General features: G+C 42.8%; 1 protein-coding gene across 2 annotated transcripts in view; it reads left to right on the top strand.

Annotated features, from left to right (window-relative positions):
* The window catches only part of PTPRG (protein tyrosine phosphatase receptor type G), a 397,969-nt gene that overhangs the window by 298,795 nt on the left and 85,292 nt on the right, over positions 1 to 13,882 (top strand). For both annotated transcript variants that reach the window (XM_084530728.1, XM_084530729.1), the window contains one exon: positions 4,576 to 4,768. In XM_084530728.1, the coding sequence (XP_084386854.1) occupies positions 4,576 to 4,768 (193 nt within the window). The remainder of the gene's footprint in view (positions 1 to 4,575; positions 4,769 to 13,882) is intronic.

Below are 13,882 nucleotides of genomic sequence, written 5' to 3'. Positions count from 1 at the left end.
ATGAAACCTAGTTTCCTTTCAATGATTTATTTGGTATTGTTTTTGTTAAGATTAAATTAAGCTGTGGTGTAAATATTTACATGCAGTTCTCTTTTATTCTTTTTAATTGAAACTTTCTTTTCAAAGTAAAGTGAGTGATTTCAGTTCTGCTCAGATTTAGTAATTTGAACTAATTACATTAGAAAAGACGTGTTTCCATTAATTCTCCATGGTTAACTGTTTTTGTAACACAGTAAAGCTGCCATTATGTGCTTAGAGAGCTGGTACACAAATCTTTAAAATTAGCACATAGCAGCTTTTAATGCAAATAGACGCAGTGTCTGGGATTTGTCTGGAGAAGAATGCTCCCAATAAAGTAATGGATAAATGCAGTCAAATGTTTACTAGTTAAGAGCATTTTTGACATTTTAAGATTGTCATCTTTAGAAAACCATCCTGCTGAAATTAGTCCTTCCTTTATTCATCTGTCTTAAGCTATCAAAGCAAAGTTCTTAAATACATTAACTCTGTCAACCCTAAGTGGGTAGTTCACAGGGTGGTTGTGACTGACAGATGTTGGTTCTCAAGGATTTCAGAACGGCAGAAGGCGATTGCTGTGTCCCCACTCCAGGCTTGTTTCCATGTTTTCTAGATCCCATTGCTTCTCCTGTAGACCCTTTCATGTTTTTTTGAAGTGCCATGTTCAAACGCTCAGGTCTCAGCACTTTCAGCTGGGCTCCCCTGAGGCTGAGGGACATGGCAGGATGCATGTGTCGAGCCACCTGTGCTGGTTTTACTTCACCTTTTTCACAAAAGCACCATGTTATTACCCGTGTTCAGCTGGTGGCCAGCAGGAACCCTTTTGCTAGCTGCTCTCTCCAGAGCACTCTCTAGCAGTGCTGCTGAACATCATGTGTTCACGCAGGCGATGATTCTGGCCGAAGCGTGGGACTTTTTTGCACATGGTCGCGGTTGAATCAGACCCTTTGTTTTTTTCAGGCTGTTTCTCTGATTGTCAAGATCATTTTGAATTCTGTCCTTGCCTGCAGGATACTTGCAAGCCCTTGTAGCTTTTCACTACATCAATAACTTTACTGTTTACTACTGGGTGGCTGTGAGGCCTGACCCACACTCAGTTTTATACCCTGCATACCACCCTGTATACACATCGAGTGGGTCATGGACTTTTTTCTTCTTTTTCTGTTTTAACAAATGCAAATGAACTGCTAAATGCCAATTATGGCTATCACTATTGTGGTATAAAGGTACTTTATCCTGGCAGAGCTTCTTTCCTGTGCTGTAGAGCAGTAACTGTGCCAAGCCAAGCCTTTAAAATTTGGCATTGTGCTGCTTTATGAATGTGTGTGTGGTTGAAGAGCTGGGTATTCTGTGTGCAGACAGACTTTCATTGATACTACAACACATGTGGAATAAATAATAGTATTCTTCCCCTTGGCAGTTCTAGATGGGTGTATTTTAAGAGCCTGCCACCCTGCCATTGCTATGATTATTATTTGTTCCTCTAACAGAAACAGTGCAGTATAATCCATTGCCACAGTTTAACCTTCTTTATCACAAACCCCATGAAGCAGTCTGTAATCCCAGAGGAGGAAAGTGATATTGTTTAAGCTTTGTTGCTGTTCCAATTAAATCCTTGCTTTTGTGCAAAATACCTTGCTGTAAAAAGGACAGTACTGAAGTGGTCCATTTGTGGAGGCTTCTCTATTTTATTCTCAGTGCTCCATCATCATCATCTCTCCCGATAATTAGACAACAAAACAGGACAAGCCGTGTCACCCTGCAGATACATTGTCAAGCTAAGTGCATTCAATGACCCAAAGCATGGCATTATCTCTCATAATGCATACCTCAGAGTATCTCATTGTGCTTATAACAGTTTTAGTATTTTTAATTGCCATTTATATATCCAGCCCTTAGAAAACCGGGCGCATCAGGCTTTAATGGTTTGTAATTACATGACTTGGAATTTTAGATCAGGTTTCTCTCTATCTATAACAGTCTTAAAACAGCTTTTCATTTGTTCTTCTGAACAGGAGCTCTTGTACTCCTTGAAGAGCATGAATGTAGCTCCTTGACTGTGACTCTTCTTTTTTTTTCCTGCCAGCTATAAATCAATTAATTTCTCATTTGTGGTAGATAATATTTTTATAGTAAAAATGAAGTCTAAATGACTTATATATACTTCAACACATAAAAAGGGGAAGGTTAAAAATCACATTTGAATTGGCAATTGTTAAAATGCAATTATCCCTCCCCAAGGTAGCACAGCAGAAGAAAATATTTTAGAAGTTCTCACTGAAAGTTTAAAAATTCAATTAATGTCATGGAAGTGTAAGCTTAGAGACTTGACTTGATAAGGAGCAGTTGGTACCCAGTTCATGAACTTCTAGGGAGTAATTTTAAGGCCTGTTAGTTGGCTTCATCAAAACTGGTTCTAGAGCATGAAGGGAAAAAGGTAGGTAAATATTTACAGCATTGTGGTCACTGCCAACATGCAATGTCGTTGGAGAGCGTAGGGCTTAGCAGGATCATCCTGTTTCTTTGTTAAGACAAAAGTATACGATGATAGACCCTTTACCCAATTTTATTTAGCCTGTCATTGCTTCTGACTGCGTTATACTAGTTAGGAAATAGTTTTCAAGATTTTTCAAGATCTTTCTCTAAAGAATCAGAGAGGAGATTACAGCTGAGAACCAGGGAATAGGGCATTCATCTAAGATGCAGAAAAAGTCCAATCCAAATGCCACCACCAGTGCACACAAGGCTGGAAGCAGCACCTGGGTACCCTGCCTGTGAAGGGAACCAGTCACCAGCTGTCAGCCCTCCCTGCTGCTCGCCTCCCCTCGCTCTGCATCAGCTTCCTGCTTGTACAGTAAGGGTAGGGAGAGGGGGAGGCTGCTACTGAAAACGTACAAGCCTGAGTTGTGCTGTTACCTTGGAAGTGATTGCCTGTTAGGAGACCCAGTTCCCTCGCCTTTGTGTTTGAGCACAGATCTGCCAAACGCAGGCTCCGCACTGCGAGGTCCATCCTTTCTCCCTCCTGTTGTCCATGTGCTGCTCACAGTGATAATGTTCCCATACGTTTCCCCATTAGCCAGCCCAGCACACCTCCCCGCTCCAGAGAGACTGACTTTTGAAATGAGAAGTGTACAAATTGACTCTCTTGCCTTGGGGGTTGGAGAAGTTTTACCAATTTCAGCCCAGTAACAGGAATCGTCAGGCCCAACAGAACAGGCAAGCTGGATGGCAGCAGCAGAAGGGAGTTTCTGTTTACTGGTTCGAAGGGAAATTAAATATCGATAGCGAGTGTCTCTTGGTTCAGCGGAGGATGCTTAGCTGCTCCGTTGCAGCTTCCTTTGATTATTGTTATCAGCACTATCAGCTGAGGCTACAATGATAATTTTTCCCAGTTGCAAACTTCAGGACTCGCATTCATTTCCATAGCTTTTAGAGCAGATGCACGTAATGAAAAGTATGTAGCTTTCAAAGTGACCTATTAAACTATGAGTGTTGTGTAAGTCCCTTTTTAAAGTTGTGGGCCAGATTCTGTATTCCCCAAATCCATACCATCAATATACGTAATTGATGTAAACAGTATCAGCAGTGAGTCCTTCTTTGCTCTGTCTTCCTCAACCTTTCCAGCAGCGACATAACTGATTCTAGTTCTTGACCTGAACGATAACAAGCTATTAGTAAATGCTATGCTGACCTTGATAGCTGTGAGAACAACATTAGCTGAAAATATTTTCACCTTAGTTTGCTAGAAATTTCCTTCTGGGAAGTGCTGAGATACAAACTAACGGAAAAGTTTTCCAATTACAGTTCTTTCTCACAGGTTAATACATTTTATTAAAAATAGCTCAGATCTGAATACAACTAAGGAAACTTATTCCCAGAGGAATATGTGCTAGCTGTGACCATTTTATGTTATTTTTTCTCACCCTGTAGTTAGGTATCAGAGGGAGCAGTGGCTGGTAGGGAGGTCAGGGTGCTTGGAGATGGGAGCCCTCAGCTTGTGCTGCTCTGCTACTGACCTGCTCCAGGGCAAGTCAGCTCGGGGCTTTGGGGACCGGTCCCATAATGCTGGGACAACTTCAGTGACCTCTGTGCAACAGTGCTGCAAGAGCTGGCCATGGAGCTCACTCAGCCTGGCAGCTAGGCATCGTGATTCAGAGCTAAGGTAACATCACCCTCTCCTGGAGAGGGCTTTGGGGTGGAAACATTTTTTGGCATGGTACTATGAAATAAAACGGTGCCAGCATTGAGGAGGGTTTGGCGTGGCTGTCGCACATGAAATCCATCCAGACAGAGGGTCTAAAGGGCAAACATTTCCTTGCCCATGACAGACAACAGAGAGTTGATCGAAGGTCTTCTCTTCTGCTGGGCAGGATAAGCCCTGTGCTGAGATAAGACGGTTGGCAGTGATTTCAGTGGGCAGCCCGACTTCCCGCATGGTTTATCAGTCTTGGCATCAACACTTCCTGCCATTTTACTTTCTTATCAACTACCCGGATTTCACCACATTGTTTTCTAATTAATGTCCTTTCTCTTCCTTGCCATGATGGCTGTGGTCAGCTGGAGGCTTTCTATTCCATATTCACCACTGAGCAACAAGACCATGTCAAGTCCGTGGAGTACCTGAGGAATAACTTCCGACCACAGCAAAGCCTGAACAACAGGAAGGTGTCCAAGTCTGCTGTGAAGGATGCTTGGAGCCAAGATATGACAGACATCTTGGAAAATCCACTCGGCACAGAAGCTTCCAAAGGTAGATTATGCTTATGAATTTTGCACTTGACTAACGAGAGATTTTTTTGTCTGCTTTGTCATTAAATTGTGCTGAGGATAGCTGCGAGCTGCCAAAGAAATAATGCAGTGTATGCAGGTATGCTTTGTTTGTATCTGTTAATAAATTAACTAGTCCTGTGTGTGCCTACAGTTACCTGTGAAACTCACTGTCATGAGGTACCATGGTGATAAAGCCCCAGAATCTGCAAGTCCCAAACTGCAGATGTCCCTGTTTCTGCCAACTGGTTGTAGGGCCTTAGAGATGCCTGACAAATAGGAAATGCTAATGAAAAGGGTCAGCAGTAAAATTTTGGCCCCGTTAGCAGTGACTCATTGGGTGTTTGAATGGAAATAGGGTATCCAGATGTTGTCATGGTTTTCATTTTTACAAGTATCAGGAGTTCTGAAGAACTGCCGACCTTTTTAATTAAAAGTTTGTATCAATCTTTTGGTAATGGTGGCTGGGACAAAAACCCTCTTCCTTACAGACAGGTGATTTTATAATGTCTTGCTGAAGTGTTTCATGTGCCTTTTTGTAGAGCAGCTGGTGCTCGCTTCTGTCAGACACTGGATAATGAGCTGGATGGAGGGGGGTGGGAGGGAGGCTGCAGTTGTTGCGTTGGCACAGACAGCCCTGGCTAGAGGAGCACATCAAAAATTCTGAGAGAAATGTGTACCGGATAAAATAAGACTAGAAATAAATATCATTTACTACCTTTATTTGCCTTTATTTTATTGACTGCTGTTATTTATAGGTAGGAGGAATGACATGTAGTTCCCAGTCTTCAGTCTCAAAAAGTGCTTGGTGCTTAACCAGTCCTGAGTACAGGTAAAAGAAGAGGGGGCAGTTTGCCAGAAGGAAACAACTAAGCAGATTTACAATCTGCCCTTGCGTACCTGGCATTTTCACCTGGCCAGGCACATAGAGCGTAGTTTGAGATGTGAATCATGAAAACAGCTGCGTTCAGCAGCCTCACCCTCCCACGAGAGTGCTGAAAGAGAGTATTTCTCAGGGCTCATTATTCTGTGAGCGTGCTTATTTTTATATATATAGTATACACGTACACAAACCTCGTGTACATTAAAGGCAGCCTTGGGATGGAAAATTTACATCAGAAATGAGAAGGAGATCTTGGGAATGAAGAGACCCTGCTATGCTCTGATGCTCTGGTCTGCAGTTTTCAATCAGTGTTTTAACAGCAACATGTGTCAATATTTATTTCTTCAGTTATATCCTGTGTACTTGTTACCTGCCCAGAACAGTGATGAAAGTTAATAGGTTACGTTATGTTAAAAGTGACAAAACTCTCTAGTTATTATTTTGAGTGCAGCCAAAGTACCCTCTGGTACATGTGGTGTAATATTCAAGGTTTTACTGTTTTGGCCACATGCCTGAATATTCCTCACCTCACTGGAAAGTTTTTAAGATTATAAAAATGTTCTGGGTGATTTTCACCCCCACAGTAAAGATCTCAAACCCGCAATTAGGGGCATTACAAACACTAAGGTCTGTAGTTAATGGGCTGATCCTGAACTTGGAAGTGTTGATATTGAAGGGGCACTGGAAGTAACTGGAAAGATTCTCACTGACTTTGCTCCTTATGGACTCTAAGACCCAGATTCAGACAAGTGCACATGGTTTAGTTAATATTATGTGAGCCAACCCACTGGATCAAGAGAGCTTCATAAGCACTAGTCCATGTTTGGATAGCTTCGTACCTGGGTGCTTAACAACACACATGCTTGTGGACTGGTTTCCTTTGATTTTTCTCTCTGGATCCTCTCCCAACATGTCCAGGTACTGTAACGCTCTGTACTCATGCCTGCCTGTGAATTTGAGCTTGCAATGTGCTCATCAGAGACTCTTAGGTAGGGACCATGCGTGTCCCCTCTGCCAGTGATGTGACAACGTTCAGTGTGCTATCTAATGGCAGGGACGATGCTGAAGTCAGTGGTTTTTTTTCCCTCGAGCTTTTGCTATAGGAGGCTAATGGTTGGGCAGCCAGTCTTTTTGTACCAGCTCTGTCAACTTGTCACTTTTTGGGTTGTGTGCACACCAGGGAACACTGAAAATAGGTGCATTTTTTTCATGAACTTAAAAATAAATAGGTTGCTGCAGTGTTACTAACACAAAATGGATTGTAGCGTATCCTCCAAAGGTTACAGGGATGAGTTATAGCTGTTCTAGAGATATAACAACGTGGATGTTTCTGGCCCCTTCTTTGACAAAGGTGAACAGTGATGATGTGCCTGGTCTACTGCACATTCTGAACTACTGACATATAAATAAAATGAGTTGAAGTCATAATACTTGAGTGAAAGCAAAACCTATTGTTTATTCAGCTAGTAAATACAGTACCTCTTTATATAGTGTCATTCATGCAAAAGTACTGAGAAACTGGATGCACAGAGTGCCTCTCAGCCAGACAGTCTAGCATACAAATACAAGAGCGTAGGGTTAGCATAACAAATTTATTTTATGCAGATTCTTCTGCACACCTCATGGTTGCGTCTCAGTGCTTTCTTTCCATGGCATTAAGCAATGTGACCAATGGCTGTCACATGTTGGCTCCTTTACGCTCTCCCTGTGCTTCGATTTGTGTGTTGTGGAAGAAGGCAAGGTCATGAAAATGTGTCTTTTACTTGCTGCAAGGTGGTATGGTTTGTGATGGTCTTCAGCTCTGGAGGGGAAGTTTGGATTTGTTTGTCGGTGTGAATTTTTGCAATTTGTTTCTTCTGTCACACACTATTAAGTCTGTGGGCAGTATTGCTAATCTAGAAAACAGCGTAGTGTTTGTTATGTAAGCCTTCCTTAGTTTGGAGGAAAATGTGCCCAGAACAATTTGCATAATGTTCAGCATAATTTTCAGAATTCCCTCGTGAATGGCGAGTTTCAGCGCAGCACAGAGCGATGCAGCTCTGCGGCTGTCCATTGAGGAGCTTGTATCTGAACGTTTTGGCAGCAAAAAGGAATGGCTTTTCTCCGAGCTATCAAAGCTATCTCAAGTCACAGAACCGTGACCAGTGGCATAACCTGTAGATACACTGGAGGAAAACTATTTCTCACTTTATGCAAGTCCTTCGAGTGTTTCCTTAGAAAAGCCCTTTAAGTGGTAGCATTTGGTAAATAAAATGTCTTCTGGGAAAAGTTGTTTTAAGTCAACCAAAACTGTCAGTGAATTTGGATCTTGTTTGTTACCTAATGTGAATGTTACATCTTTTCTTTTGTGGTTACTCTCCTCTGTTTCCTTTTTTTTTTTTTTTTTTTTTAATTTTAATATTAGAGAAGCAATAAGGGGAAGTGGCAGTGTTTACAATAACCAGAATACAAGATGGAGAAAATGTTTTAGTTAATTTTAAATGCTGTAGAGGACTTATTTTTCACTTGAGAATGGAAACTCCAGTTTTCCTTTTGTGTTAGTACTTAGCAAGAAGAGTTTTCTTTGGTTCCTTTATCTCATTCCTTCCTCCTGTTGGCAAAAGCCAATTTAAAACAGTTCTCTTGAGGACTGCTGGTATGCCTGGACTAAAAGCATATGTGTAAGACCTTTGCTGAATCAGAGCCTAGGAACTGAACTTAATTCTGAAGTTGACCCTGGAGCTGTTTCAAGAAACCATACGGATCACCTTTAAATGTATTATTTCTGAAATGTACCGTTCAGGATGTGCACAGTTCAGCTATATAATAGTAGCAGTTGGTGGATCAATAATAAACCACCATGCAACAATGTCTTTTAAGAAGGTTGAACTTTCAGAGACTCAAGATATACAGTGGACCACGCTGTTAAATAATGCTGATCACCAGGCCTGTAAAATTTAACAAGAGGACTCACCGGTGTTACAGTGCCATTTTATATAAAGTTTTGCAAATTTGTAGGTTCTCTGTGCTTCTCTGTACAGACTTATTAAACCAGGAGTAGTGTGTTTGTAAAATAGTCGCCAGATACTGTGAGTAACAGGCAGTGGCAGTGTTGGAGTATTTGCACATGACTGTTAAAATTGTCTCCTTTCTTATCTGGCCTGTCTTCTGTGGCTTAGGACTGTGTTGCTCTGTCCCATCACGTATTGTGTTCCTGGCTTTTCCCAGGCAGCGTTCAAGCAGCTCTGCTAGAGTTACTGCTAATTAGTTATCAGTTTAATAGTGTACATCGCTCTTAGGAGACACATAAACAGAATTTTTACATGGAAGTGTATCCAGTTCAAGGACCTGACTCTGCATGTTCTTTACTACTTTCATATGTTGTCCCATCAAGGAGAGGGATATTTACAAAGCATTACCTGCTTCGGTTAGAGTGTAGGCATGGAAGCTCAGGAAGAAAAGGTGTTTCATTTCCTTGCTTCAGGATGTACCCCACATGCAACAATATTTTCCCGTTTTATTTTGCTCGTGATTAGGAGTATCAAATGTTTCTTTACATTTTTTTAACTCTGAAAGAAAAAAAACCTTTAACCTTTCTGCCTCATTAAACGTGCAGCAAGCCTCACAACACTTAAACAAGCATCCCATGTGAGGGGCTCTTGACATCAGAGTTTTCTTTCACAGATGCCTGATTACTTCCCCAAAGGTGTCTGATTACTCTTTGCTGGAGTCTCAAATGATGCTGTTTCCCATCAGTGGGAATTCACCTTAGAGTACCATCTTTAATTATGATCCTAGACTAAGTTAAATAATAAGCAGTCATAAATTCACTCTAGTAAAACTTTGAACTCTAACCGAACAGCTGGGACATCTCTCTAGTAGCGTACAGGTGATAATTTTCCTTTTTTCTCTTTGTCAAGCCATAGTGATACACAGTTTGGAGGTCATTGTAACCTAGTGCCACTAGAACTACCCAAAAGGTACTTGGATTTTCCTTCCCGCATGGCTCCAGCTAGCAACCTGCAGTCAAAGGTACAGCACTGCCCAAGCAAAGCACTTTAGTTGGTATTCATTACTTCACAGCTCCTGACAACAGGAAAGAAAGCTAGGCTTTCTGCAAAGAAGATGTCTTTTCTGCATGGCGTAGCATGGTGTGGCACGGCATCGCCGTGCTGGAGTGCATCTCCACTTTTGTCTGAAGTTCTGCTGGAGATTCAGCACGACGCAGTGACAACGTCACTCTGAGGCAGATAGTTCAGAGCACCGACAGCAGTATTTCTCAATGAGAACAAGTTGTTTGCCTCAATTAGCGCCTTTGTTATTGCTCCCAGTAATTTGTTTTGCTTTCTGAATGCCCATGTTTTATGAGAACTCTCTCAAAACAACTTCACGGTCTCTTCATGCCCTCAGGTTCTCTCTGGGAGGCCAAAAAGGGGGATAGGCAGACAAATTCTGCTCTTACAGAATGCCATGCATATATGTTATTCAGACCTAAATGACCACAAAATATTGCACAGCAATAAGTGTAATCTCCTACGTGAAGCAGCATCTAAATTTAAAACAGTGTAAATGTAACTTTAAAATTGCACATTATTGACATCTTGGAATTGCTAAAGCAAAAAGATACTCTTTATTTTCCTTAAAAATCTTAGGGAAAAAATGAACAAGAACATTTTTAGTTAATTTATGATATGTTTACCACTTAATTGTTCTCATGCTTTGGAAGAATCTGTTTTACAGGTTGGTTTCCTCACAGATTAGCAACTCCTTCCCCGTTTCCTTGGATGACCGGACTTTTCCTTCTTTCCTTTTTGATTTCATATTGTTATGAAGATTGTCCTTTTCCGATTCCATTCCCCTTTCATGGACTGTGTACTTTAATCAGGTCAGTGCCCTACTACTGTGTGCTGGTGCAGATGAATCTATGTATCATTATTAGGATTTCAGCTGGCGCAGCAGGCTGACTCGGTGCAAAAGGTTGCACTTGAGGGTGGTAACACCGTGCTGCTAATTGCTTGCCCTGCATCTTCTCTGCACTGTGGACTTGCCCAGCTGCCACTACGCCTCAGTGCTCCTAGTAAATGTACTCCCTTACTACTGCGATAGTCTCTTCTGACATGAACCTTGGGTAGCTGCTGTAATCTCTTTAGGCAGGAATCAGTCTGCTCCTTGTGTGTTTCTTGTCCTTTCCACCTCAGATTTGCTTTCCTCATCCATGTCCTGTTCTGCAAGGCTTGGTCCTTGGGCACGCAGTTGTCTTGGAGCACACCGTGCAAAAGCAGGAGAGGACAGGCTTCTTCCAAAGTTTCTTGCATTAGTCAGGTAGAAGACAAAGCATTACAGCAAAAGGCCTGAGCCATTTTGAAAGGGAATTGGGTACAAAAAGGTGTGGTGCATGTACTTGACCTCATGCTTCCCCTTGCAGCAGCCCTGCTCTGCAGGCTGCTCTTTTCACCTGTCGTAACCTTGGTGAGGTTGTCATGTGGAACAGCATGGGTCCACACCTGAATGCAGTGGGCAGCGTGCCAGTAGGTTTATTAATAAACAAACAGGAATTTTTGCACTTGTTTAGATATTATGAAAGGCCCACAGCAAAAGAGCAAGAGGAATTCGGTGTGAAAGCTGAAACGTGGTTTGGGTTTGTAGCTGCCACTAAAGCTAGCAGAGCTGAGTACTTGTAAGGGAGCTTGATGATTTATTCCACTTAAACCCTCCAGGGAATTCATTTCTGTGCTGCCTACCTACTGGTCTAACTGTATGGCCCACAGAAGTACTGATTTTAATTTCAGTGTTGACTGTACTTTGTACCATGAATGCCTGCAGCAAATCCCTCACATAGGAAAAAGCCTCCAAAAGCTGCAAAAGGGAAGCCACTTCCCCACCCTGATTTTGGACATCCCTGAGGCACACACCTGGACTCTCTGACTGCCCTGTTGGCTCGTACATCCTATGCCTTGTGGTGCAAGCCACCCTCACCAGACATGGCACTTTGGTAAACGCAGCATAGGCGCATCCTTCCAGCAGGAATTCCTTCTTGCTCCCCACACCGATGAGCACGTGCTTCTGAACATGATCACACGTGTTATATCAGGTGCACCGTACAGATAAGGAGGTGGGTGTACACTTTAAACACAAGGCACCCTCTGTGTGTGCATGCATGTGTAATATAAACACAACGGTTGCAGGGCAGATCCTCAGCAGGCATTGGCTTAGCCCAGCATGGAGCAAGGCTGATCTGTGCCTGCTGAGGGTTCAGGCCGTAGCTCTAGAAGTGGTGTTTGTGAAATCTATGAAATATTCGGGCTTAACCACAACATAGTAAAACGCATAGCCCATGCCTTTCAGTAAAACAGGGTCCGTCGCTGTGATGCCATGGAAACTCAAATGCTACAAAGAAAGCCATACAGGAAGGAATCAAATGCACTCCAAACGCTGGCTGTACATTCACCTCAGGAAACGGGTAGGCAGCAGAGGGGCAAAGCCCGCCTGCCCAGAGCCCCTGTGTCTGAAGTGCCCCCATGCTGGTTAGCTCGAGAGGTTGCTTCAATGTGCTCATAAAACAAGTGAGGGGTCTGTCAATGTCCCTTACACCTTAAGAAACAACCTTGTTTGAAGCACAGTGAAAGGTAAGAGCAGGGAAGATAAATAGTCTGTCTCCTAGCTACATTCTGTCTGTGGATTGAAGTAGATCAACACAAATATTTGTGTGTACAGCATGCTCTGGAGCCTGCAAATGCCTGCCGGCAAAGTACAGGCAAAGGTAAAGGAAAAATACATGCTTCTCTTTAAAGCAATTATCCTTATATATTAATAATGTCATTTATAAGCACTGCGAGAAGTTAACAGCACACAGGAAAGCAAAGAAAAAGAATTGCAAACATTTAGTAAAAGGAGAAGGGCAAAAATGTTGTAAGTATGCCTCTCAGCACTTCTCTATGTATTAGAGCATGTGTTGTCTCTGCATATGATCCTCGTAGTCTATTTGTTATCCTTTGGGAACACAGCCCTCGCTGAACTCCAAGATTGAATCAGACAGCCAAAAGAATGCTGTTGTTTGTCACGGGTCACATTCTCTTCTCAGGCATTTCCATCGTGCCTCACCAAAGTAAGGTTGCTGAAGCTGGCACTGCATCACCTCTGTCACCACGATGCTGTTGGCATGGCACTTAAAGCAAGTGTGAGTTTTCTCATTGGAGTATAGCCCATATTTCTGCATTTCGGGGCTTATTTGAGGGGTTAATAATGAGCAAGGATATATGTGTGTGTATAGATACATATCATGAAAGTATTTTTCTTCCCTTCCATGTTAGTGGCACTGTTTTTGTCTTGACTGCAGTCAGGATCATGCAGGCAGAGTGAACATGGTGCAGTATTTTGCCAATAGCACAGGCATCGATGATGCTGTTTTCAGGCTTCTCTGAAATTAGCTGGGGAAACTTGGGGCTGAGTTGGGCATCCTTGCAGCAAGTGGTCTGTCTGTCCTGCAGACCAGCTCTTCCAGGTCCTTCCCAGTGCTGAGACAGAAGGGAAATAAGCACCCTCTCTGCCCCGAGAGCTTGGCTACCAACTTGATTGCCCTTATGGGGAAGAAAGGAAAGGTTGCAACCTCTGTATTGGCCTCTCAGTTTCTCCTCTCCTGACCTTGTGGGAAGAAATCCCCTATCTACCACGTGCTTTACTCCTGCATTGTAAGGAAAGAACAGGATTTCTTGCCACCAGTCCCTGTGCATTTCCAGAACAGGTGAGAAAAAGGAGAAGTGAAGCCCCTCTCACTTATGGCCAGCAGCTGCGGACCTGAGCAATACAAGCCCCTCATCCCTGTATTTTAGCTACCTCTGAACAATCCTAAGCCAGCAACATGCTGGGGGCACATCCCGGCGCAGATGTTTCCTCCCTCCGTGTATGAATGGCTTCAGAAGACCCCTGCCTGTCTCCGTCTCACCACAAGGGATTGAGGACTCCACTGGCACGTTGCTTTTCTGTGCAAGAAAAATGTCACAGCTCTACCACACAGTGCATATCCCACGGCATCAGGGAGAGGAACAGCAGTTTTGTAGTGCTGAGACATGAGGGAGAGAGTGGGATTTTCCAAAAGAGGGAAAAAGAACATAGCTAGAAATAACTGCCTTTAAAGTGGTGACATTTCTATGCACAGAAGAGCTAACTTGGAACATTTTTAGAGGATTTTATAAATCCCTCTGAGCCCAGTACCACTGGATTCATCACATGAGGCAC

Source organism: Aythya ferina (assembly GCF_964211825.1).
Source record: "Aythya ferina genome assembly, chromosome: 10".
NCBI classification, from domain to species: domain Eukaryota; kingdom Metazoa; phylum Chordata; class Aves; order Anseriformes; family Anatidae; genus Aythya; species Aythya ferina.
The sequence above is the reverse complement of the archived record's forward strand: the minus strand, read 5'-3'. Positions and strand labels throughout refer to the sequence as shown.